Raw genomic sequence first — 27,685 nt, 5'->3', positions numbered from 1 at the left:
CTCCACTCCAGGGACAGGGTTAGGTTCTGAACTCCAGGTTGTTATGCAGACAGTATGTGAAAATGGATGATGACCACATGAGAACGGAGTGTAACGGTGACCTCCTCCTTGCATAACTGCCTGATTGCACCATTATGTGTCTGCAAAACCACAGACACTCCTGGCCCAGCTGAATCGACACGTGACTTTGACCCTCATAGCCAGCAGTGCTCTCGCCTCACATCTTGGGCTTCATTACTGCCTAAGATGTTTGCCCCAAAGGTGCTGATGGGAGACTGAGAGTTGAGGGGAAGGCAGTGTATTGGGTTTCCAGTGTATGCCTATGAAACGGTCTAGCTGTGGCAGTGGTCAGCTTTGACTCCAGGCCACTTGGTATGTAACGGACATACTGCCATCTCAGACCAGCTTCATTACGGGCACCTTGCTGTCTTTATGTTCCCAGTTCGTGGCTGGAAAGCGCTCATGTATGACCAGTGCCTGTGTTTTAGAGTAATGAGTTGTTGTTGGTTTGAATATTATCTTTTTAGATCTCTGTTTACGTCAGTGATTTTCCACTTGCTTAGTTAGCAAGGCAGGTTTGATGAAGGCTGATCTCTCTCTAGTTAGAAATGATGTTCTTTTTGAATTGCTCACTGAGAAAATATGTCCTGCTTCCAAGAACAACTACTTCGTCTGAATGGTAACTTTCAACCCAAGACTGTACATTATAAAACAGAGAATTAGTGATTTTTTGGCTAGTTCTGAGAAATTTAGAGTAAATAAAACAAATAAACAAAAATAACAACAAACCCCCCCCACAAATAACTACTTGTCTATGTATAGTCATAGACAAATGAAAATGCCTGTCAGTCACCTCTCACTCCTAATCTATTTATACAAGAGCAAATTCTGGCTGCTGTCAGAATTGTGAAGGCCGCCTGGCCACATGCTCACCACTGTGTGCGCAGGTCTGAGGACGGGGGGCTGCAACAATGAAAAGATGCGGCGTGTTGCATCAGCAGCATCTTCCTGAGTAGCTACGATGGGCCTGGCACTTGCGAATGTTCTTTGGTTCTGATGAAAGGGTTTTTACTCTTGGGCAAACTCAGACGTTTAGATTTGGAAGTCACCTCCGCTGTCCTGTTGGCCAAGTAAACATAGACTGGGAAAAGGTAACTGCCCAGTTGAAGGATGTGCGGCCAGCCCTTGGCATGGAGTGTGGGTGGACACTCCTGCCATCTGAATTTTGGTCCAGTGTTCCTATAGCTGCTGTTCATTCTTTCCTTCATGACTAACAGCCTCTGTCTGTACATGACCAGCACGTTTCTTTTTTTAAAATCCATGCCTCCTATTTCTACATCCTTCTCCATTGCTTTGATCGTTATCTGTCACAGCTGCTTTTCCTACTGGCAGGATTCCCTTGTTCTCTCAAACTCGTGGCCATCTAGTCATTTTTGATTTACTGTGACCCTGTGGATAGAGTAGAACTTTCCCTCTGAGTTTCTGTGATTGTAACTTCTTTCTTGGAGTGGTAGAAAGCAGCGTCATCTGTGGGAACAGCTGGTGGGTTCAAACTGCCGACCTGGTGGTTAGCCCAGCTCATAACCCACTACCCCATTCTTACTGGGAGTAGAAAGTCTTATCTTTCTCCTGAGGAGTGACTGGTGATTTCGAACAGCTTATCTTGAGATTAGCAGCCCAAGGTGTAACCAATATGCCACCAGGGTTCCTCCCTGTCCTAGCAGCAGCCATAATTAAATTTGGGAGGTGGAGCAGAGTCACCTAAGTCAAAGCAGAGAGTTTTGGGAGCGAGGCCTACCTGTGAATCTGGGACCCGGGGCCCCACAGGTTCATCCTAACATTTTAAAATGAAAATAGCATGTCTTGGATACTCGCTGATCATAGCACAACATTAAAGTGCTGGTCCCAGACCAGCTTTGGTGGAAATTATCCTGCTGTTTGCCCACTCCGTCTTAAGAGTTGGAGTGGTGCCGTCCATCTTCCTCACACCCTCAGCCTGTATCTGCCCTGTGACACCACACAGAAAAGCCTGGAAAATGGACGTGTAACAGATGGCCAGTTTCAGAAAGGAGGAGTCCATTTCAGTCTATACCTCCTGGTCTAGGTAGCTCACTTGTTTGCCTGGGGGCGTGGTCACAGGTACTGTACCTAACCCTAGCCCATACCTCAAGCCATAAAGAAGGTGACCCCAGCAGTGATCATTCAGAGTGTGAGTTCTGGTTCCCAGCCAGAGCATTCACTTTCCCCTGGACGATGAATGCTGGGAATGCCTGTTTTTGAGCCCTATGGACCACATAGGCTGCTCAGAGTCCAACTCAATCCTGTGGTGCTTGCCTGGGTGGTGATGTTGGTAGAGACAGGAGCTTCAGTAGAAGAGGATGAAGTCGCACGCCACACTGCATATGTGACCAGGGCTGGCACTGCACGTGCTCCTCCCACTGTTGTGTTACTCGCTCCATCCCTAAGTGAGGACCATGTTGTCTCCTGAACACCACAGCCTGGTAAACAGTAGGGATACAGCATGAACTTGCTGAGTGCTTATGTGAAACCCCATTGTACTGTACTACTGATGGTTAAGACCCCTTAAAAACAAATTGTGCTTTGTTTAGGTCACTTCTGTTTCATTAACAATATTTGCTTTGTGGAAATGGTCCTGGGCTATAAATTTTTATTTTATATAATTAGAATATTTGTGAATACGCTTTGAAATGAGGATTTATGCAACTGCAGGGTCTGACAGGAGAAAAATCAAGGATTTCTACTCCTGTAAAGAGTAAAAGTCTGTTTGGGCCTCTACTTAAAAATCTTACCTCAGTACAAGAATGGTTTGTTCTAATAATGTGGCGTTGTAGAATACTCATCTTCCCAACACAATTGCTGAAGACAAAGTAGCTGCATAATCAAATGTGGTGAAGAAAGCTGATGGTGCCCAGCTATTAAAAGACACTGCAGCTGGGGTCTTAACGGCTTGAAGTTAAAAAAGCAGCCATCCTAGCAGGGAAGCAAACAAAGCCCACATGGAAGCACACCAGCCTGTGTGATCATGTGGTGTCGACGGGAATAGGTATCTAAGTTTAAAAACAAAAAACCAAGTTGATGTGAAGGGGAATGGATGTAGTGGAGACCCCAAACCCACCTACAAGACACTTACAGAAAGGCCACACAGAAGGGATGATAAATCCAGGGTGCAGTATAGCACCAATGAAACATAACTATTTCCTCCCCTTAATATTGTGACCTTAGTTTTTACCTTATTAATCCTGTGAGACCTGTATGTTCACTTGTTTAATTAAGACTGTTTGATGCATGAAATCCAAGATAATAAACCCTTCAAAAATAGTAATGGGAGTAATGATTCCCGGAGGGTACTGGAAGAAAAGGGGATAACTGATAATAATGACTGTATAACCCCACTCGAGGGGAATGATTAACAGAATTGTGGGTGAACAGGTACATTGGATGGTGTAAGATATAGCTAATAATATAATAATAATAACAACAATATAATAATAGAGTTCCTGAGGGGTAAGGTGAGGGGGGGAGGAGATAAAGGGGAGCTGATATCAAAGAGTTTATGAGGAAAGAAAAGTTTGAAATGCAAGGTGACAGCAAATGTATAATTATGCTGGATCTAATTGAATTAGGGATTGTTATAATATCTGTAAGAGCTCTCAATAAAATGATTAACAACAACAAAAAGAGTTACAGTCTGGGAAATCCCAAGTGCAGTTCTACCCAGTTCTATAGGGTCACCATGAGTCAGCATGGACACAATGGCAATGAGTTTGGTTTTGGGTGGGACAAGAGTTAGGGAGCTGCAAAAAGTTCGTGGAAGAAAAATGAATGAGAAGAAGAAATTTGTCTGAGAACTTTTTGCAAGACCCCTCATGTAGATGCTGTGACAAACCTCAGAAGTGACCCAACCATGACCTGCTGAGCGTGATTTATTTGGGGTGGGGGGAGGAGGATATGGAACCGATTCCCTCTGTATAGATGAAAGGTGAACCAAGCAACCCAATTTTAGCTGAGTGTATATCTTCTGTTCTCTCTGATCACCTGGGATCCACCTGAGGAATGAACAGTGGTGTTGCGAACCTGGGTCACTGGCCAGGTGCTGTGAGACTCGGGTGGGCAAGGTGAAGAGGACCGGCCTCATTAGAAGAGCAGCACACCTTCTGATGTGGTGGAGGGAGGGTTGGTAGCATTGCGGACCTTTGTGCTGATCACCTTAATGAAATTTGTTCAGAGGGAGCCTCTTTCCTCCCAGGAATCTAGATGAAGCTAGAAGGCAAGACAGACAGACCCCTGTCCTCAGGGAGATCTGCAGTCAGCAACACTTAAGTATAATACATAGTACGGTACAGGAATAACTTTCCAAGATCAGTGGCACATTGAAACTGGGAGCTCAGGTGGTACTTTTGAGAAGTAGATATTGGGACAGGTTTTGAGGGAGGTGATGGGAGATGCTAGGGAATTGGGGTGTGGGGAGTCCCAAGGCCAGGCTCCACAGTGCTTCCTGAGTGGTGGTATCTCTATGCCAGGAACCTTCCTTGGAGTGAAGGAGGAAAGGCCAGGAGGGTGTGGACCTTTGGGAAGACCTGAGTGTTTACTGGAATGGAGACTGAACCTCATTAGTTTTCAGGCAGCCCCTTGAAGGGGCTTTGGGTGGGGGGTGGTCTGTGAGGTCTAAACTACTTCCAGGATGTGCTGTGTGCCTTTTCATTCTCACGCTGCTTTAACTGGGCTTGCTGTGTGATGGTGCAGCAGATGGAGCGCAGCAGAAGATAGGATGCTTGGCCTGGCTGTCCCCAGGGAGAAGGGCATTCAGAGATGTACATAAATTAAAACAGCTGGTGTGTGAAATGACTTGGCCTCCCGTGTTATTAGTGTGGGATGGGCTTACAGGCCAGGCCCACCCTACGCTGTGGACGTGAATCCAAGGGGCATATCACAGGGCTGTGTGAAGATGGTACTTTGGGTTTCAATCAAGTTGGGCATTTGAGAGTCTCAAATATGTTGTTACGACAACAGCGAGACTAAGATACTTCTGATTTCCTTTGTGATTCACTTTGGGTGGCGGACTAAAGGACCTGTCAGACTAGTGTGGGCAGGCAGCTTGCTAGGGCTTAGAGAACCCTGGCCCAGCCCTGTGCCAGCCTACAGCAGCCCCTGTGACTGCCTGCCTGCCCTCCCAGTGTGGTGACAAGGGGACACTCAGATTCATCTTTGTTGTGTGATTAGGGATCGTAGGCTTCCCTCGAGTGACCTTTGTGGAATAAGATTGAAAAGGATTATTGAAAACCATGAATGAACGGTGACCTGGGAGCACTAAGGCAGGCTGAAACCCTTCCAGTCCTGGGTAGGGATGTGTGCTGTGTTGTGTAATGCTCTTTTCCCAAGCACACCTGCCCAGGAGCCTGCCCGGTGGCCAGACATTGCAGAAGATGTCCTCCCAGTGGTCTTCAGTGGTGCTGACCATCACTGACCTGAGTGTGGCCTGGTCACTGTTGCCCTCATAGTCCAGTCAGACGGAGGCCAGCGTGCAGCCTCCAGCTCGTGGCCGCTCTTCTGCCAGGTGCTGGGTAGAAAGATAGGCTTCGTTGAGAGTGGGCAGGGTGGCTGCTCTTCATGCCCAGTGACTGTTGGTACAGGGGCCCTTGACTTAGGAACGGGATGTGTTCCCAGTTTATAGGTGAGTGGAACAGGTGTGTCGCTGTTGCGGTTTTGGTTATGCCTTACGCTGCCAACAACAGATCAAACCCACCAGTTGTTCTGAGGGAGAAAGATGAGGCTTTCTGCTCCTATAAAAATTTACTACTTTGGAAACCCCCAGGGGCAGCTTTATTATTCTGCCTTACAGGGTTGATGTGAGTCAGAGTGGACTTGATGGCAGTGAGTCTGTGTGTCTGTGTGTGTACATGCGCCCAGGAGGAAGGAAGCCCCTGGGGTGATGGGAGTAAGCATTGGGTTGCTAACTGAAAGGCTCCTTGGTTGGAACCCAACAGCCATGCCAGAATGAGGTTCTGGCCTCCCATCACAGCAGTCACATAAACCCTGTGGTGCAGTTTTTGCTCTGCTGGCCATTGTGAGGCTGAATCCTCGGCAGCAGTGGGTTTGAGTTTAGTGCGAGAAGCGGAGGAGACTTTTCCAAAGATGTAAAAGCTGCACGTGCACCCAGTGAAGGCGATCAGAATGCATTTGCTCTAAGTAGGGTTAGCGAATCATTTCAAAGTGAGGCAAGTTAGGAGTTGCCTGTAAATCTGCAGTTTGAAACCCGGGACAACCCCCCCCCCCCCCCACACACACACACAGGAAAGGTTTCCTCTCCCCAGTTTTCTAAGTTGGGTTCAAAGTGGGTATATTTTTAAAACTACATGGAAGAAGATCCTTTTTCTCACATACCAGCCACCTTTTTATCTTCAGCTCTAATTTAAACATTTGTGAAGCTTTTGCAAGGTGCAAGTCATCTTTAGTTGAGGTTAATATTAGAACTTTTCTCTGTAGGAATTCTTTGGAGAACAGTAACTAATTTAGTAAGCACATGTAACAAAAAAAGCTTCTATATTTTGGGTGATTGGTAATGAGTACTTATTTTAAAAAGCAAATGCGTATGATTTAAATTCACACTGGCAAATGAAGCTGCAGATGAGATGATTCTGGATTATTTTGAGGCCCTGGGTTTCACTAGTAGGCAGGCAGTTTCTTCTCCATTGCTTGTAGGCTAGAAAAGGAAGGCATTCCCGCCCTCCATGCTCTGCCACATCAACCACTCCCCACTCCACTCCAGTAAGCAGAAAACACTCCAAAGGCAGAAGCCAAATTTCTGTCAACTCTTTTATTTCCAAGTACATTTAGACTCACAGGGATGTAGAGAGGCCAGGGCAGAGGTTACTATTAACATTATGCACAAGCACAGTGCAGGGAACCGGCCTGGTGACAATGCAACCAAAAACAGCCTCACCCGATATCACCAAGTCACCCTGTGGCCTCCTCTCCCTGACCCAGGGTCCTTCCAAGAGTCCTGGTAGCACTGGTTCCGACCCCCACCTTCACCCCTCGCCAGGGCCCTGTTGAAGAGTTCCAGTTAGCTAGCTGTTTGTGGAACATTCGTCAGTGCTGGTTTGCAGTGTGTTCCTGGTTCGGTCAAGGTGGGGCTATTGACAGAGATCACGTGGTGAAGGCTGTCTGCAAGTTTCTGCCTGCAGTCTTTCCCATGGTAATGAATGCTTGTCCCTCCGGAGAGGTGCTAGTGCTGGGAGACTGTATAGGCAATGCTGCTCACTGCAGTTTGCTCACTTGGTCTAGCAGCCATGGGGGTGGGGGGTTGCAAGGACCAGCGACCACCTCTTCTGGTGTTATTACCTCTGGGTATGGGGCCTGCTGGCTGCATCCTGCTGTTCACCTGCACCTGGCATGCATGCAGGCACACTGTTGCACTCCCGGTTCTTATTCCCGCCCTCTCATTAAAGTCCTTTGGAAGGAGCAGTGTTTTCTTGGAAGGAAGTCCTGTGTAGAGCTGCCCTTCTTCCCCTCCCTGCCCCTTCCCCAACAGAGGCTGCTTGCTGGCTCCTTAACCTCCTAGTACCAGGTGGGCCTGTGCAAAGCAGCTATATGTCTTCTAGAAGATTCTGATGAGGGCAAGATGATGATTGGTGTAAGGTATTTGGGCATGGTGGTCATGTTATTTTTTTTTAATGAGAGATTCTTTTTAAAGAGTTGGAAGTCCATTTTGTAAAGCTCATCACAGTGCTTTTACACAGGGAAGCCAGTATTATATCCAGCATTTGACTTCCAAGTGTGCGCTCCCCTCCTGGTGACAGTCTGTTATTTTCTGCTAAGTTATCATTGTAAAAGGACTCCTCTTGTGTGATGACCAGGAGTCCTGGTGGCGTGGTGGGTTTTATACACTAGGCTCCTAACTGCAAGGTGAGCAGTTCGAACCCACCAGCTGTTCTGGAAGAGAAAGGTGGGGCTTTCTGCCCCTGTAAAGAGCTAAGAGCTACAGTATTATAAACCTACAGGGCCAGTATGAATCGGCATCCACTCAATGTCAGTGGGTTGCAACCCCATTTCCCCAAGGACACTTGTCCTCTGGCTCCCAGGTGACTTTAGGGCAAGCACCCTGAGGCAGCTTGTGTGAGAGAACTGAAAGGACTGTCCCAGCGAGGTGCGACTCTTCACTGCACAGGCCCTGCCTGCTGTGACATGGCTGTTACAGGGGGTGTGTGTGTGTGTGTGTGTGTGTGTGTGTGTGTGTGTGTGTGTGTGTGTGAGAGAGAGAGAGAGAGAGAGAGAGAGAAAGAAAGAATGAAAATGAATCTTTATTTCAGGGGCTTTGGCCATTTACTCTAGCCACAACTTTCCATAAGTACTTGTTTTGTTTCTTAAAAGAGGACTAATCACTTGGGCTTTAGTTTACTAGTTGTTCTTTTTGATCTTAGGACAAAATGCAATTTAACCCAAAACGAAGACGTCATCTAGAGAATTACATAGTTAGCTTGCTTTGTTTTTACTTTTTGGCAATGAAACGCAGTTGCCTCCGGTTGGCTGTATTCTGTTGTTAGTGTGCGATAATGAGCAGGGCAGAGCGTGTTGCACAAGCAGCGCTTGCTCTCCAGTAACCTGCTTTTGGATTTATTTACTTTCTGGACTTGTCTTTCAAAAATGAGCACAGTGAATGAAGTTCTATTATTCCATGGGCCTTGCTTTGCTCAAAATAACTAAGACTGTCCCTGTTTCAGTAATCCTACTGGAGAGACTTCTGTATACAGAAGGAACCCTGGTCAACCAATGACAGAGTGCCTCCAACCCCCTCTTTATGCAGTGGTCCTTGGTCCTCAGCGACAGGAGCCAGGGCAGAGAATCCCCTGTGACTCACAGCAGCCTGCTCCCCTCATAGGAGCACGCGATCCCTGTGGCTCTTTGCAGAAGGGAAGAGATCTCACAGACTTCCTCTGGAGTGCGCATCTGGGTGGATGCAAACTGCCAACCTCTTCTTGGTGCTGAGCACACTGTCCATTTGCACTGCTTGAGGACGACTAATGGTTAAACCCCCTAAGTTGCGTTAGGGTTTGATGGGAATTATGCAAATCGCTGAGCCAGCCCGCTGTGGCACATGGTTTACAGTGACAGTCACACGCTGTCCTGCAGAGTGGCTGTGAGTTGGAATCCACTTGATGGCAACAGATTACTCATCACTGGGAGCACATTGCAGGTCTTTTGTCCTGTGGAACTTCTGAGTAACTCGTCTGTGGAGGCTTCAGAAAGTGTGTGGGACATTTTCATTGTCTAATTTATTTTCCATAAATACTTTGCAGCCCTTTGGTGGTGTTATGCCATCACTTCAGGTCTAACCCATAGCACCCCTCCGCACAACAGATCGAAACTGCCCAGTCCTGTGCCATGTTCACATTTGTTCTTAAGTTGCAGCTACTGTGTCTACCTATCTTACTGAGGCCCACTAATTTACCAAACCTGATGGCCTCTGGGGACTGGCTTCAGATGAGTGCAAGTTTTTGAAGAAGACACAGTACTGCTGATTACTTTGCCGCACATTCTTCATCACTTGGCCCAGTGCCCTGCAGGGGAAGAGACTATGTCTGCTAGGGATGGTGTTACCACTTTGCTCACGCCTCTTTACTGCCCCTGAACCCCCAAGAGCACCCTGCCAGCTTTATGTCTTTGCCGCTTGTTTTGTTTCATGGTGGTACCCTCCCCTCCCCCTTCTGTCACTCAGCTACCAGTTGCGCTAACCAGGTGTCCAGTTGAGGGCCCATGGTGTTCCAGCAGTGTGCTAGTAGCTGGGGAGACAGTGATTGTTAGAGTCAGGTGGAGAGAGAAAGATCCGTCAAAGAGTCACATACATATGCTTAGAAATACGACTCTAGTTGTAAAAGCCTCCTTTCTCCCATTTATACCACCTAGCTCTATATATAAAGGTTATTTATAGGTTTATGCATATTCTTGTTTTTTTTTAAGTCTATCTCTCTGATTTTTCTTATTTATATTGATTTTCTTCAGTTTTCTAAGCTTGAGCAAATTTGTTAGCCTGGAAAATCATGATCCTTATTCCTTTGATATGTTATATACATAGAACTGCTTATGAGAACACTCACTTGCTGTTACTGAGTCACTTCTGACTCTAGTGTCCCCACATACTTATAAGAATAAATAATTGAACTATTTCACATTGTCTTCATATATTTTCCTTGTAACGTGCTGGTGGGTTTTATTTAATATGTTTGGATTTATAGTTATAAACAAATCTTATCTATACTTCTTACACTATCATTGTCAGGCTTTGAAATTTGTGTTTTGTTAACTTTATAACAAGAATTAGCAATTTCTCTGAGCTGGTTACAAAAGAGCAGGCACTGTATGAAACAACTATTGTAAAGAACCAAGAAATAAATTCACCGTGTCATCACTAAAATAGAAAGCCCATTAAAGTGCTGTCTTTTCACTGTTTACACCTTGGTAAATGCGTAGGAACACCTTTGGTAATGCCTGTTTGCTGTCTTGAACTTTATTTAATGGAAAGTGTTTCAAATAACTAAGGCAATTAGAGAGTATATTCATATTGAGTAATTCTTTAGATTGAAATTCCACATCGGCAGAGAACAATAAAAGGACACAGCCTTTTCCTCAAGGAGGCCTCAGTCCAGAAACCAAGAGCCACCTGTGGGGAGCCTCAGCTCGTGCAGGACCACAGACCTACTACATAGTGTGGTCCAATGGGTAGGGTATGTGCACATGAGAGCCTAGGGCAGCAGCCCAGAGCAATAGAACTAGCTCCATGGGTGGAGAAAACTATCAGAGATGATCAGACCAGAAGGACATGGATAATAGCCTATTGACACTAATACTAAGGTGTGGCCAGAGGTGTGTTTCAAGGGTTCTGATGTCTTAGCTCTGCATTCTTCCCTTACTCTCTTTATGAGCCCAGTGTAGTTGAATTGCTGACCATCTTTTCCTTGGGACATTGACATCTGTGCTTATCACTGGCTTCATGGTCCAATCCCAAGTGCCCTCTTGTGAACTTGACCTTACTGGGCTTCATGGCACATGGCACTGCTGATCACCTGGTCTTTTTTACCCTCTGTCACTTCTGTTAACTGTCACTTGTGTATTGCCCTCAGACTTAGGCTCACTTGGCAGTCTGCTGCCCATGGGCTGCTTGGTTAGGGTGTAGTCTGAAGACACTTGCAATCTCTGGCTGGGTCTAACTCTAATTCTGATGGTCTGCTCTACAGACAGAGTTACCTGACACAAGTTATCATTTTGAATCACTGGCCTGGTCTAGGTTTGGGGAAATTAGGGCTGCATCACAGCCATCCAGGTGCTGGCTGGCTCTGGAGCTGGCTGTGGTCTGTGCCATTCCCAGCAGAGATCCTTTAGGGCCACTCAGCAGTCCTGTCAAGTCTGGGTTGAATCCTGGGAATAACAGACTGGCTCAAAATGCTTCTATTTATTTATTTTTTTGTTTGAATATTTTACTGTGGAAGTCTCCCTTGGCCCTCTTTTATCTATCCATATTTTTGTCTATTTTTAAAAACCACCACTGGACTAGTAGGAATGTTTTTTGTCTGTGTCTAACACATTTTTACTTCCGACAGAAATCAGCAGAGTACGGAAAGACATGTACAACGACACGCTGAATGGCAGCACGGAGAAGAGGAGTGCGGAGCTGCCTGATGCCGTGGGGCCCCTGGTCCAGTTACAAGAGAAACTGTATGTGCCTGTGAAAGAATACCCAGACGTGAGTACACGCTGCTGCTTTTCCTTCTCGGGTCCCTCCTCTTCTTGCTTGGGAGATTGTCAGTCATATATGTGCATATTTGGTTTATTTCGTGAAGAATTAGCATGGGTGATAGTCACTTCTTGCAAGGCTTTTGGGCATTAAAGTGTCACTTCCAGGGGTGCGCATGGTCAAGGCTGTGGAGAGTTCCCTTAGGATGTCCCGCCCGGAGCAACGAGTACGGGTCCTTGCTCTGCACTGACCTCAGATAAGCTCCAACCTGGGCTGGAGTGGAGCGGGGAGCGGGGTGTGGTGCTCCCTGACAGCTCAGGTCCCTTTAGTCTAGCGGTCGCAACCCCTTTGGGGGTCGAATGACCCTTTCACAGGGGTCACCCAATTCATCACAGTAGCAAAATGACAGTTATGAAGTAGCAATGAAAATAATTTTGTGGTTGGGGGTCACCACATCCTGAGGAACTGGATGAAAGGGTTGCGGCATTTAGGAAGGTTGAGAACCACTGCTCTAGTCCCAGACAGACAGTGCTGTTCTGCTCATTACTCATTCCACTCTTCTCTCAGCATCATGTGGGAACTGTCTCCGATTCCATGCCAGTTGACCTCTGACCTGACCCAGACTCCACTCTTGGTCCGAGAATTCCAGGACGCCTCTCATCCTGGCTACACTCTGCTTGGTGATGTGTCTCACCCTTTGGACAAATCTGTCCTCTCTCTGTGAACCTTGGGCTAGACCTGCCTGACTGCTGCGGGTGGGCGGCTGCTGGATCGTGTGATATATGTATGTGTGTGCGTGTGTATAAATAGGAGCGTTGCTTTAGAGTGGCCTCCTCAACGTCATCTGCACCAGCGCCAACCCCTGTGTTGTTCTTACTGGCTTGCTCATTTTTCCATCTGGCCTGATCCACCGTGTAAGGCCCTTACCAAGAACCTTTTCTCAGCAACTCATTGCTGGTGCCCCGATGTGTACCATACTGGCACAAAATGGCACTCAGCACCCAGTTACTGAGTACACAGGGAAAGAGGTGATTTTGTGAGTCTTAGAGGACTTTCTGAATAAATAAATATTCATAGATGTCCCAGCTATGGCTGGTTGTATGGACAATGTTACAGGAACCCTGGTGGCATAGTGGTAACGTGGTGAGCTGCTTGCTAACCACAGGTCAGAGTTTGAAATGGCAATGGCTCTTCAGGACAAAGGTTGGGCTTTCTATCTCACAAGGAGTTAGACCCATAGGGGCAGCTGTACCCTGTCGGAGTCCGCATTGACTCGATAGCAGTGCTGAGTGAGTTTGTGGACCACATAGAGTCTGGGGATAAGAGATAGATGACTTAATGTTTACTGCTAAAATGTGAGAATTTCACAGGTTTTATTTCCAACACATTTAACAAAAATCATACTGTATTTTTGAGGAGCACACACACTGCAAAGTGAATTTTCAGGCAGCGATCTTTGCACACTGGCAACACTTGTCGCTTCTGTCAGCCTTCTCAGTGCTTATGTTCTCGCTGGACCATGGTATTTATGTAGTTACACTGCCCACAGACCTTCCCTCAGCTTTAGAGAATAACTGGTGGCGTAGTGGTTAAATATTGGGTTGTAATCCTTAAGGCCAGCAGTTTGAAACCACCAGCCCCTCTTTGGGAGAAAGATGGGCTTTCCACTCCTGTAAACAGTTACAGTCTAAGAAACCCACAGGGGCAGTTTCTACCCTTTAGGGTTGCTGTGAGTCAATGACTCTATGACAGTGAATCTTCATGACCGTGAGTTTGGTTGTTTGGTCTCATATGAATGACTTTTTAAAAGAGTATAATTTTCAAAGATAAAGTTCTTAACTTTTTGAGCTTACCTCATACTTAATCCAAAGGTCTTTTGGGGGTGCAGTTTCTGCTCCAGTTTTGACTAGGGCCTTGCTAGTCATCTCAGAGATGTAGACTAGCCTCCGGCCAGTCCAGTAAATCTGGATTTTTGGAGAATTTGGAGTTTGGGTCCACATCAACCCCCATCCGTCAGGATATTTGTTGTGACTGGTAGCTGAGCACTATCTAGCTCTTGTCTCTACGTGGAGGGACTGTATAGTTCATGATGACCGATAGTCTTACTTTGTATATCTTTTTTGGTTGCAAACACTCAAAACAGTTCTGGATAATGGGGGAAGTTTGGGGTTATAATTGAGCTGTCCAAAGAATTAGAACAGGCATCCTCAAACTACAGCCGTGGGCCACATGTGTGCATAGGAATTTGTTCATAGTTTTTTTTTTTTTAAACTATAGTTTGGCCCTCTAATGGGTCTAAGGGACAGTGAACTGGCTCCCTGTTTAAAAAGTTTGAGGACCCCTGAATTAGAAGCTAGTTGGAGTAGAGACCCTTGACCAGGCAGGGGGAACCCAGGGTGTCTCATGAGAGCAGCATGTGGCTCACGGCACAGCATCCGGTTTCACGAGAGGTTGGAAGGCTACTCTGCTCTCTGTCTCCATTACCCAACACTGTCTACCAGGGCCCCTGGACCCCATTGCTGCAGTGGGCTGTAGTTCACTGTTCCTTACAGAGAGTCAGCTCCGCAGATGCTGTCCACGCAGATGATGCCGGAGTTCAGTGATGGAGAACATGACCCTGCTGTGTCTGGCCCCCGTCGCTTTATGCGGAGGGCAACTTCATGCAGCCTTATTAGAAGGCATGTGTTCACACAGAAGGAGGCCTCTTGCTGGGGTCCTATTTTGGGCTTTCAGCCCCAGCTCCACCTCCTGCTGATGGATGTACTGGGCAGAACCTGGTGAAAATAAGCCCCCACCCCTTATTTTATGAACTACTGATTCTGGGGCTGGGGGGCAGCAGTCTTCGTCTGACAGTTTCTTCAAGGGAGTTTGAGGGCCAGGGCATTAGCTGGGGCCTGGTTTTGACCCTTGTAATAAGCAAGCAGATATGGGGTCACAGCCAGAGTTACTGTGACCCACAGTCAGTGCTGGGAGAACAAGAAAGGTCTGTGACGCAGGTGGATGTGGAGTGTGCCTGAGAGCTTGGGAGGGACCTGAGCCCAAGCAGAAGGGGGCCACGCAGGCATTCTGGGTGTGCTCGGGAGCTCTTGGGAGAGGAGTGACTGACCCACTGTCGGCTGGGTGTGAATGGACAAGGTATCAGACAGGGTTGCCCCTGGGGGCTGAACAAGGGCCGGACCATTGAGAAGAAGATAAATACTGGCATTTTGGGTAGACTCTAGAGTTAACACTGACACAGTTTGCTGCTAGTTGGGACGTGGGGTGTTGGGGTGGCGCCAGGGTTCATTAGCTGGCACTGTACTAATGGAGTCTCTATTTGTTAGGGGATGTGTTAGTCCAGGTAAACTAGGGAAACAAATCCACAGAAACTTATATATGTAAGAGAGAGTTTTATATAAAGGGTAAGTGTACATGAAGAAAGCATCCCCACCCAGTGCTTTCCAAGACCATAAGTCCAACATTAGCCCATATGTCTGACACCGATCTATAAAGTCCTCCTCAGTCTCACAAAACACACACAGTAACACCTACTGCAGGAGGAAAGTCGAATCAGTGAATGTGTAAGCATCTCAGCCCTGGCAGGGGTCTCCACACGGCGGCTCCAGTACCCAGGACTGCACTGGGCTAGGTCCATGTGGCTTCTAAGGGATGTCTTGAAGGAAGTGAGCATTGCCAGCTGAAGCAGGGAACTGGTTAAGGCAGCTGCACCCTGGTCCAACCATCAGAGAGCAAGAAATCCGAGAACTAGAAAGGGCGAGGCTCACCGAGCCATATCTCTCCACCCTTCAATTAATCCCGCATGTGTTTATCGGCCACATTGGCACAATAAACCTTAAACTATCTCAGGGGAGGAGTGGGATTCAGGGCTGGGACTCGGGGTCCTGTGGTTCTGGTTTGGCTCTGAGTCTGGGGGCTGTCAGATGCTCTGATGTGAATGTTCAAGACAGTGGGTGGGAAGTGGTCTTGTGACAACTGCAGTGCCAGTTCCTGGGAGGAGAAAAATTGGTATAAACTCATTCTGTCATTCAGAGAACTTTTTAAATATCTAGATTTCATTTTTATTAAAAGAATGTGTTTAGAAAGTTGAGGTGTCCATGTAGTACCATGTGTACTTGTGTATAAGGTGAATTTTCCAGCACATTTTTAATTCAGTTTTGGTGAAAATTAGGCACCTTGGCTGATACTCGAGTTGGCTTATACTCGAGTATATATGGTTTTGCAGACATGTCCTATGTCTCCTGGCTGCCTTTGGAACTCATTTTGTGACTTTGGCCAGTGACTTGTCACCCTGTTGCTTGGTCTCACCAGGTTGGGCATGTAGGTGAGCTAACTTGTGAACAGCTCTGGGAACATGCCCTTGTGCTGTCCGAGTGTTGGTCAGCAGGTGTCAGCTCCAGGAGGACAGGGCACTGGGTTTGACTCAGTGCCATCTTCCCAGGACCCAGTTTGCTGTTGGTGGTGGCTGCCACCAGGTCCTCTCAGAAGCCTAAGCCTACATGCTCCACACACACGGTGTCCCTGCCTCTGACCTTTCCAGAAGGGGGCTACCAGGTCTGCCTACCATAGTGCCTCTGAGGAGATGAGCAGCCTGTTCAAGGCATTTTGCTCTTTGCCTCTGAGAGTCATAGGCACTCAGGCAGCGTTGGCTTTGTGTGCTTGTGGGAAAGCTTCACTCTTTCAAATGTTGCGTAGACTTCTCAAAATAATCAGTTGTCTCATATCTGCAAAGATAGGTTATTGGCTCAGGTCATTGCAGGATTGGAACCAAGATTTGGGTTGGACAGCAGGGAAAGGGAGCTGGCCAGTCTGCCTAGACTCACTGATGAGTAGATGTTAGCCAAGGGTTTGTTCCTGATCCCTGACATCGTGATGTCCACCGCCTTGTGGGACTGGTAGGATGGCCAGAGTGGTCATTGAGGTCCTGGTGCCACTTGCACTGAGTGGAGGGGCATGACCTGGTCATCCCCATGGGGGAGGAAACACCTCCTAAAGGAGAGAAAGAGAAGATGGTGACTGACGTTGTTCATCCTGTTTCCATGAGACGTCCTGACAGAAGTGTAGCTTGGGTGTAGGCCACCAAACAGATGGTTGGTTAGTGGCCCAGGTGTGGGGTCTGTGAAGCCATGGTGACTGAAGACGTGGATGGAACTAATGCTGGCACAGTGTAGGATATGTTCCAGTGGGTCTCTGATGGCCTGTTACTAGTTTTGTCTGGTGACCAGTGTGGGGACTGCCAGAGGGATACCGAGTAGCCCAGGTGCTATTCCTCAGCGCCCACTCGGTTGCAGACAGTAGGTGATGGGGACTGCCCACAGAGAACTTGGAAATTTGAATGGGAATGTCTCACAGGGTGTCTCTTGGACCTGAACCTTCATGAAGGCTTGTCAGTAGGAAATGGCCTTCTGAAAGGTCCCCAGCGTGGAGGGGTGTGCACACCTGTGTCTGCCAACCAGTGGGGGTGGGGGGTGGGGAGGTACATAATTCTCTGAGCTTGCAGATAGGATTGGGCACTCTGCTTCAAGGGAAGGCTTAAGAGGTGGCAATCAGGTTGCCTTCCATTTCTCCCAAGGGTTGCCGTCCTGAGGATGCCGGGCACCTGCCACTATGGCCCCTCTTCCTGCTGTGTGAAAGGACAGAACAAAGCGCCTACATTATACTGCCTGAGAGGTGGGCCTGAAGTTGAAAGGTAGCCATCTCTGGGTAGAGTAGGGAAATAGTTGCAGTGTGATTAGATAGTATATAGCATATCTTTATGAAATGGTTACTATTACAGTTCAATTTAAGGACAGTCTGTGGGAAAGGGTGCCAGGGAAGACTGTTGGACAGAGCAGAGGTGTGCTCACCCAAGGACAGCGGACAGACAGTACGAGAGGGTCCTGCAGTGAAGGTGTGTTTTGGGATTTGGGTGAAAGAGAAAGCAACAGCACAGCAGGATTGCTCTGGAAGAGTTTTATGGACTGTGCAGTGAGCCTCTTGAGTGGTAAACACTGACGATGCTGCAGTGTGGACGTTTGCAGATGAGGCCGCCTGCAGTGTAGGTCAGTCTGAGCGCTCTGGGAGTCAGACAAGTGGGTAACTGTTCACCATGGAGGGCATCAAAATCTTGAGGGTCCAGTGGAACTGCACCTGAAACCTGAACACTCAGAAAATCCTCTCGCAAAAGGGCTGCTCTCTGCTTCATTGCAGACGGTTCATACAAGCAGCACTGGGTCACGGACTCCCAACTTCAGCGCAGTCTTCCACAACCAAACCCACTGCCATTGAATGGATGCCGACTCACAGCAACCCTAGAGAGGACAAAGTAGAACTGCCTCTGGGTTTCTGTGACTGCCACTCTTACAGGAGTAGAAAGCCCTACCTTTTGATTTTTGAACTGCTGACTGTGCTGTCAACAGCCCATCGTGTAACCCCTACACCACCAGGGCTCCCTACATGCCCTTTAATGCTCTGTAGGTTTGCCCTCACTTTGAATTGATGGAATCAACCTCTACTCACAACACTTTCTACATCACAGTTACCTGCTGTTAAAGCCTGGGAATGGATTAAGGCAGCAGTTCTCAATCTGTGGGTCATGACCCCTTTCGGGGTCGAACAGCCTTTCACAGAGGTCACCCAATTCTTAACAGTAGCAAAATGACAGTTATGAAGTAGCAATGAAAATAATAATATGGTTGGATTCACCACACACGAGGAACTAGATGAGAGGGTCCAGACATTAGGAAGGTTGAAAATGGTGGATTAAGGCCTCTCCTCCACTCCAGGAAGGCTGATGGAGGCTGTGTACAGGTTCACCTACAAGGTCAATGTTCAGATGGGGGTGGGGGAACTCACTGTACTGACCCTTGAAACCCCCACCCCACCCCACTTTGCGACACAGCTTGTCTTATATTTCCATACTGAATGGAAGGGGGTACTTTGCCAACGACTGTATTGTGTCTGTGATGACACTGGGAGTTTACCCCTCGAGACGGTGTCCAGCACACTTGCCTCTGGAGGGGACTTGGGGTTGTGTGAGCCCCATGTGCTGTGCTATGAACCTCAGGATTTCCAAGAACACATATAGAATGTGCTGTCCAACAGTCTGAGTAATACTAGGCTTTTCTATGTGCTGTATATAAGGAGCCCTGGGCGCACTTCATTAAGCATTAGGCTGCCAACTGCAAGGTGGACAGTTCAAACCCCACCAGCTGTTTTATGTGGACAAAGAAGAGACTCAGCGTTTCCATAATGATTTTCAGTCCAGGAAACCCTGCACAGGGTCGCTGTGAGTCAGAATCAAGTTGGTGGCAGTGGTGCAAGTTTTGGGTGTGTTAGTGGGGCAATGTGGATTAGAAGAGGCTGGAGACGGTCCCTGCCTTCTAGAAGTGGCCACAGATGCTGCTGGATAAAGTGAAAGTGTGGTGGCATTGCTTGTCACACATGTGCAGCTGTGCCTGGAGCCCGGGAGTCCTGCACGGCCTGTGGGTGAGCTGTTCTGCTCTGCTCTGTGGCTACACTCTTGGGAGTAATGAGGTCTGGTTTCTTAAGGGGTGTTGGTTGGCTCGTCTCATGATATACCCTTGCCTGGCCTTCACTCCTTAGTGTTTTCATGGAGTGTGTCTTCTAGTTGGTGGTCAGCTTATAGGAGGGTCACCATCTGTCTCGCTCCATTTACCCTCCATCCCTAGTGCCCTTTGTGATCTCAGCTTGATGTTCCACCAGCAGCAACAGATGTCTGTAAGGGCTCCCTGGGAACCAAGCCACACAACCAGACTCACTGCCATTGAGTCGATTCCAACTCACACCGGTCACCTAATGATGACTGTCATGTAAGCCAGGATACCTGACAGGGCGGCAGAGAAGGGTTAAGTGAAGGGTGCTTTTTCACAGGGCCTTTACATCAAAAACCTAGTGTGGGCTAGGTGAGAAGGTCCTGCATCTCCTTGTCCCCTGCCCAGTGGTAGGTATACTGTACCCATGCGCACGCACGAGAGGTGTGTGGGGGGGGTACCTGCCATGTGGTGGGGCAGTGGGTTAAGCTCTTGGGTGCTAACCAGGTCAGCACTTTAAACCAGCCACCCACCCTGCAGGAGGAGAAAGAGGAGGCTGTCTGATCCTCCTGTAAATATAAATGATTATGCCCTCAAAAACCCAAGGGAGGGAGGGTTTCTACCCTGCCCTTTGGGGTGGGGGCCTTAATGAATCTGAGTCCTCTCCTCCCGGACAGGGAGATCTTGGGTTTATGTAACTTATTTTGATAAGATAAACCTAAAGTCTCCAACTGAAATGCTGTAGAAAATATAAACGCAGCATTTAAAAACAAATTACCAATCAAGTCGATGCAAAAAAGTACATGTTCTTTTAAAAACTGTCTTTCTCAAATGTTAAGCAGCGATTACTCTTTAATGCTTCTTAGAAGTGTTTCCCTGGGATGTTTGTGGAAATGCAGTGGCGTTTTCCATTAGTTATCAGCTTTGATAGTGTGTCTCTGGAGGTTGGACGCTATGCTCAATTGTGGAATACTAAAAAGGTTAATGGAAAGGTGTGCCGTGTTACTTTACGTCTTCTTATCGGGAGAAAGCTATCATTTCTGTTTCAGTCAAGTGAGCGCCAACAAAGAGCATCCCTGGGGGCTGCTGTTAAACCTCTTCTTCAGAAATTAAGAGGCCAATTGGCAGAATTATCATTGCCAACTACCAAGGAGGGTAACCTCCTGTGCTTAAACTCAGCTAGTGAACACTTCTTCTCTTTCCTTCCTTTTTCTCCTCCTCCTTTTGGTCTTTAAAGTTGCACTTAGCTCAGGCAGGTTTGAAGTGATTTTCTTTGAAAGTGTTGTGACATTGTTTTAATTGAATGAAGCTGCAGAACTGGCATGATAAATCAACACAGAATGAATTTTAATGCAAGGCAAACGATATTAACTTGGAAATTGGTTGCAGTAGACAAAGCAGCTGCTATGATTAATTTTTCCTGTTCTCTGCTCTCAACATGGTGAAAAGCTGACCTTGACGGTCTCCCATGCACTTGAGCCCTAGCCTCACGCACACGCTACACGTGGGCTGCAGCAGAGGTGGGTTCACTTTAAAGGTCAGAGCCTTTTGTGTCAGCTTTAATATTTTGGTTTTGATGCGTTTAAAACTTTAAAAAAATATTTAGTATTAATATAATATCAAGGATTGATTACCTGTTGTGGAAGCCTTTTTCTGTATAAACTTGGTGCTGCAGTTTCAGCCAAGGAATTATGTGGAAAGAATTCAGGAAGCACAGCAGTAGAACTGCCTGCCACTGGGCTATTTCTGTGTTAGCCCATTGCCCTCAGGGGGCATTGGCTGGGGTTTTAGGCCATCGCCAGACCTTTACTCCATGGTGCCTGTGGACAGACTGAAACAGCCAGCATTCAATTAGCAGCTGAGCTTATTTTAACCATTTACAACACCCAAGAACTCTGGAAAGGATAGGTATTGCCAGCAAGAGTGTGCCTGACTTGTCATCAGGTGTTTGCCAGCCTATCAGTAATGTACAAGTCGTATGTGAAGTGCTGGAGACTTCTAGGGGACATGCTGTTTTGTATATGATATCTATGCATTTTCCCTAGATACTTATATTTTTGAGATGTGTCACACGTCCAGTGTGTGAGTTGCTGTCCGTCAAAAAGCATTTACAGAGTTTGCGGAGTTCCTTAATGTACTGACCAAGTCTACTTTTAAGAAATAGTCAAGGTCACAAATAGAGTACAAGTATTTTCACAGACTTTTTAAGAGGAGGTAGGATACTTTTTAAAAAAAATCCCTATCACCTCTTCTACTGAAAACAATGCTAACAAAAACGAGTGAATTGAATGGAGAAACAAAACTCCTTCTTAGATTTTTTTTTTACAGGTGTCCCAGTTAAAATATATGAATAACAAAGGTTGGGAGCCATCAGATTAAGAAAGGTGAAAGCAGACATGAAGAAGGCCACGTCTTCACAAGATTTAGCCCCTAATCCAGAACTCTCCACGAGGAAAACGCTGGGTTCAGGCGGCTGCAGCAGTGAATGCACTGCCCATGTTTGAGGGGAGACGGCACAGGCCCACATCCAGTCAGAGGGGAAAAGAGGCCCTGCACCTCCTTTCGCTTTGAGGCCAGAATAACCGTGATGCCCAGTGCTGACAAGGATGCTATGAGAAAGAAAACTACAAATTAGTGATATTCATGACTCTGAAAGTTGTTGGGGGCTGGGGGGAGTCTCAAAATGCAAGTCAACTGAATCAAGCATTTTATATAAGACAGTACTACCTCATGATCAAGTGGAGTTTATTTTAGGAACGTAAGGTTTGACAATTAGTGTAATTCATTCAACAGAATGAAGGAGAATTATTGTGCTTGTCTGAGTAGATGCTGAAAATGTGATTTATACAAACATCCGTTTGTGATTAAAAAAAACTCAGGAAATCCAAGTTTGAAGGAAATTTTCTTAACTCTGATCAAAGGTGTCCCCAAATTTCCTCTAGCTTGTTGGGGTCTGTTGAAATGTTTATTCTTGAAAGCTGGAACCAGTCGGGAGTGATAAACTTGTATTTGACTTTGAAATCAAGGTGCTGGCCAGTGCAAAAAAATGGCAAGAAAGAGAAATAGGAAACATGAGGTTGTGAATGAACATAGATTGTTTCCATGTGATGTGATGTGATGTGATGTCTGCTTAGCGAAACCAACATACTTGATTGAGAAGAACACGGTTGATAGAGAAAAATCAATTATATGCTTGTGCATCAGAAACAAAATGAAATAAAAAATATGATACACAGTAGCAGAAAAAAGACCCCCACCTATCTAGAAATAAATCTTAACAAAAGATGAGTAGTGGTACCCCCCCTAAAATCTTTCAATTTCTGAGTGAAAATCAAAGACAAGCTAATCACTCAGAAAAATTATACCATGCTCATGGCTTTGAGAATTCTGTGTTGAAGTATGATTCCAATTAAAATTCCTGAAACTGTTATTTAAGAAAACAACCATTCAGGCTACAATATATGTGGGAATATGGCTGGCCTTCCTAGCTAACAGACTTGGGGAATAAAGGAGAACTAGTTAGATACTGTTGATGTTGTCAGGGGCAATGGAGTCAACTCCAACTCATGGCAACGTGATGCACAGCAGGATACACCGCCTTGGGCCGTGCCATCCTCATGATCGTTCCTATGGTTGAGCCTGTTGCAGCCCTGGTGTCAATCCATCTTGTGGAGGGCCTTCTTTATTGCCACCCTTCCACTTTACCAAGCATGATGTCCTTCTCCAGGGACTGGTCTCTCCTGACCACATGTACAAAGTAGTTATGTGAGATGAAATCGTACTATCCTTGTCCCTAAGGAATACGAAGTAGATGGTACTTTCACTATTCTTCTCCAGCATCAAACATTCAAATGCATCTGTTCTTGTCATCTTTACTTAATGTTCAACTTTCACGTGCATGTGATGCAGTGGAGAATACTATGGCTTGGGTTGGGCACACCTTAGGCTTCAAAGAAATATCTCTGGTCTTCAGTTCTCTAAAGAGGTATTGTTAAGCAGATTTACCCACTGCAATATGTCTTTTGATCTCTAGACTACTATGTTCATGAACGCTGGTTGTGGATCCAAGTAAGACAAAATCTTTGACAACCTCAACCTTTCGCCCTTTATCATGTGACACATTGCTCCTGTTGTAGGAGTTTGGTCGTCTTTGCATTGAGTTGTAATCCATACCGAAGGCTGTAATCCATGATCTTCATCAGCAAGTACTTAAATTCCTCCTCTTTTTCAGCAAGCAAGGTGGTGCAACCTACACACCACAGGTTGTTAATAAGTTTTCCTCCTGTCGTGATGCCACACTTTTCTCTCTGGAATGCAGCTTTGATATTTGCTCAGCACATAGATTGGCGAGAGGCTGGCTACAAGCCTGGTGCCCACCATTCTTGATTTTAAGGAATTTTAAAGAAGACCTAGTAGCAAACATTTAAGATAAAGTCAAAGCAATTAATCGTGTGGTACTTAAGCAAGGGCAAGCTATGTTAGTGGAATATAGCGGACAGCCCAGAACAAGAGATGTTTGACGTGTGGCAGTGTTGGCTGCTGTGGAACATGAAGTGGGAGGATAGTTTTGCTCCTGAAATGTACTCAGACACTGGGATACCCATCTGAGAGGAAAAAGCTGGCCACACACATACCCTAGAACTTAAATGTGAAAGGAACACCAGAGTTTATGAAAGAATTTATAGGGCAACATCTTGGTGACCTTGGGGTGAGGAAAGACTTAAAATCGGAAACTTTGAAGCAAAGACTGTTAACTTCAACTATATTATAATGAAAAGCTCCCAGTTACCATACACAGTGCTGTTCAGTCCATTCTGACTTACACTGACCCTTTGTTAGCATTCTATATGGGAGCAGTCTTATTTCCCCCCACCCCACCCCCTACATGCCTCCACCCTTTCATTTTTTGACTACTCTGACACCAACCATTCCTCCCAGGTGCACTCTACGTCTCTACTGGCTTCAATCATTCCTTGCAGTGGCCACACAGAACTCATCACAGTTTAAAGTAGATTATTATTCAGGAAGGTAATAGGGGTCACTACAAGTCAGGATCAGTAAACAATAAGGGCACAGTCATTGGTCCACAGCAACACCTCTCTTCAGCCAGCAGCCAAGTTCTTCTCATCCGTAGTCCCTCTGCCTCCACGTGCTAGGAGGCAAGCCTGCTGCTCCACCTTACAGCCTCATAGTCTTGGAGTTCCTCCTCTGCTCTGTCTCAGGTCCCCTTGCTTTGGCGTCTGGGCTCAGGCTGGCTCCTTTGCCCTCTGTCTTGCCACAGCTTAGAGATCTGAATTGTGCTCCGCTGATGCTGTCTTCCAATGGTCCCGAGAAATAGCTCCATGTTCATGAGATAGCTCTTAGACATTTGACTACTCCTCACAGTTCAACACTTACCGTAAAAAAGATAGGGAGGCAAGCTACCAAATGGGAAAAGATGTTTGTTATGCATGTAATTGCAAGATAGAAATCAATATGAAACGTAAACAGCACAATAGAAAAAACAAAGAACATTAGATTTGATTAAAAAATATTATTTCCAAGTGTCCAGTAATAAACCATTTAAAAAGTCCTCAACTTCCATAGTTACACAGGGAGATTATGAGCCGAAACGAGTGTCAATACTGCTACAGATGTGCAACAGCATGGCTTAGATAAAAACAGCATTAGCAGCAGCACACAGTTGGAAAGGGACTGCTGCACACTAAAAACCTGTCCTCGCCTCTTGTCTTGAGTGCAGTGTTTGTGGACTGATGAGTGGGGATGTGTGCTAGCTTCCCCAACTTGTGTGCAGAAACCCAGGTTGAGTCCCAGCAGAGCACCGTAATGTGCAGCCACCACCTGACTGCCACTGGTGCGGGGTAGTGGCATGGAGGTGTGGGTACTCTTTCAGATTCGGATGGATGAGGCACATAGACCTGCAGCTAGGGAACCCTGTAGCACACCGTGGCTTGGTTACAGGGGTGGAGGTGGTGGTGGAGAAACTAGGCGTTTTCTTCTCTTGTGCATAGCTTTTCCCTAAGTCAGCCACAACTCTCCTCCCCCAAGCGCCCCACCTCCTGCTCCTGCTCCCACTCCACCTTCCCCCTCCACCTCCTCACCTCCACTATCAAGACTTGGATTTTCCACAAGACTTTCCTTTAAAAAGGGCAACCTCAGTTTAATATGAAAACTCTCTCAATACTGTCCAGAAGGATGTCTCTTAAAATTTACCTGGTTGGGTGGTGTGGTGCTGCTATGGCCCCAAGACCTTGTTACAGCCAGGTCCTGCCCTCCTCAACTCCTAATTTGCATTCACACCTTTGGACAGAAAGTTCACACCGTCATTAGGCTTTGGGTCCGGGGCCCCTCAATGTGGCATGCAGCTCATGAGGTCTTCAGGACTTTGGTTCAGTGTTTAAAAGTATGTATTTTGAGAAGTTATTAGAAGAACTGTGTATTCAAGCAAACGAATAATGGATGGATGGTGACATTTTTCCTTCCCCTTCCTTCCCCAGTTTAATTTCGTTGGGAGAATCCTTGGCCCCAGAGGACTGACAGCAAAACAGCTTGAAGCAGAGACAGGATGTAAAATAATGGTCCGAGGCAAAGGCTCCATGAGAGACAAAAAGAAGGTAAGTGCTGAAAGTGGGGCAGGAGGGTTTCCATACCAGTGATAGGTGTTTCCTGCAGCCTAGTAACCCAGACCTTTTGATAATCACTTGTTTGTGCGTAAAAGACTGGTTTCATGGAAGAACTTGAACAGAATAAATGTCGGGCCTTGCCTCTTGAAGTGAAATATTTGTGTGTGTTGTTGTTCTCGTTTCCCTTGTACATAGATGATCACTAACAGAATTCTGTCACTTTGTATATCAAGTTGACTTGACATTGGTATCAGGCCTTGAGAAGCTGAAAATTTGGAAATTACTTCAGCTCTGTTTTATGTAGAAGAATATGCATCTGAATGTGTGAACACTCTCAGATGTTTTTTTTTGATGAGACTTTGGGCATGTAACCGAGGAATCGCTTTGGGTGTGTGTCCAGACTTAGGGACAAAGACATCTCTGGATGGCAGTCTTGTAAAGCACCATGTGAGCTTCTGCAGATGTCACCAATGTTTGGGGCTGAGTATAATTCTCTCATATTAGACTTGGGAGTATATTGCTTTGTTTTTCAGATCTTTTTTCAGACCACTTGTTTTGCTAACATGGCTAGTAAGTACCTGCCTGTTAGCACTAAATAGGAGTCATGTTAGGAAAGTGATCCTCTGAGGGAGGTTCCCAAATCGCCCTGTGGTACCCGTCCGCCTGTCCACCTTGTGTGGCATTCCTTGTCCCAAACGCCTCGATTTTCTTTTCGTAAGTTAACTATGGTTTAGCCGTTTTTGCCCCCTTAGAATACTCGGGGGTGGGATGGTCAATAACGTCAACTTTACATACTACAAGAGAAGTTGAATATTGAAGAAAACATCCCAGCCTGGTCCAGATCAAGTCCATAAGTCCAGTATTAGCCCATATGTCCGATAACAATCTATAAAGTCCTCTTCAGACTCACGAAACACATGCAATGATGTCAAATGCAGGACGATCACAGGACAGTGAATGGGAAGTCTTGTGGATCCAGTGGTGGTGTAAGCATCCCAGCACTGGCAGGGGGGTCTCCATGTGGCTTCTCCGGCTCCAGAGGTCATGGGCGACATCAGCACATCGCCACGTGCCTGTCTTGTCAGTAGAGGATTACTCAGGGAGTGAGCAGAGAGAGTGTCTCTGGCCTACAGGGAGGAGTTCCTAGAATCCTCAGGGGGAAGGCCATGCCTACACAGATGCTTTGTTGGCTATACAATGATTGACAGGCTAGACTCCACCCGTTCACTCGTAATCCTCTCAAGTCCCAAATTGACACCAGATTATGTAACTACCACAACTTTAAAGGTTATTTAACCTGCCCTTATCCCCTAGAGTGTGAGGTAGTTTCCAGGGGTGTATGAATTCTCCTTGAGCATTCGCAGTGTTTGTTTTCCCAACAATGGCTTTGATTGGGATCTGGAATCGACTGAGTGACAGTCTTGGTGCCGAGGATGGGCTGGTCCTTGCCCCCAGCATGCATTAGCATGGGGAAGATGGGAGGTCTCTGTCCTTTAAACAAGTGGACACATCACCTAACAGGCTCGGTTTCCACTCTCAGACTCAGCTTCTTTGGGCGCTCCCTACCCCACTAGTCACCTGCTCTCCCGCCCTCAGGTTCTGTGCTGCCTTTAGCGATGAGGCGTCCTGTTTTCCTTCAGGGCCCATCCTGCAGCTTGAAGGAGACCTGCTGCTCCTAGCCAGCTGTTGAAAGTGGAAAAGTGTTTTGCCCGAGAGCTTGAAGAGTTTGGCCGGAGTACCTTCTTAGGTGTGACTTTTGGGTCTGCCACTGAGTCCCTCTGGGA

The 27,685-nt window shown here is 46.6% G+C and overlaps 1 protein-coding gene across 6 annotated transcripts in view; it reads left to right on the top strand.

The window, feature by feature from the left end:
- Positions 1-27,685, top strand: part of QKI (QKI, KH domain containing RNA binding) — a 120,294-nt gene that overhangs the window by 22,706 nt on the left and 69,903 nt on the right. For all 6 annotated transcript variants that reach the window (XM_075554283.1, XM_075554281.1, XM_075554280.1 and 3 more), the window contains exons 2-3: positions 11,616-11,758; positions 25,776-25,892. In XM_075554283.1, the coding sequence (XP_075410398.1) occupies positions 11,616-11,758; positions 25,776-25,892 (260 nt within the window). The remainder of the gene's footprint in view (positions 1-11,615; positions 11,759-25,775; positions 25,893-27,685) is intronic.

This window comes from Tenrec ecaudatus, chromosome 7 (genome assembly GCF_050624435.1).
Source record: "Tenrec ecaudatus isolate mTenEca1 chromosome 7, mTenEca1.hap1, whole genome shotgun sequence".
In the NCBI taxonomy this organism is placed as follows: domain Eukaryota; kingdom Metazoa; phylum Chordata; class Mammalia; order Afrosoricida; family Tenrecidae; genus Tenrec; species Tenrec ecaudatus.
Note: the sequence above shows the minus strand (reverse complement) of the source record. Positions and strands in the feature narration are given on the sequence as shown.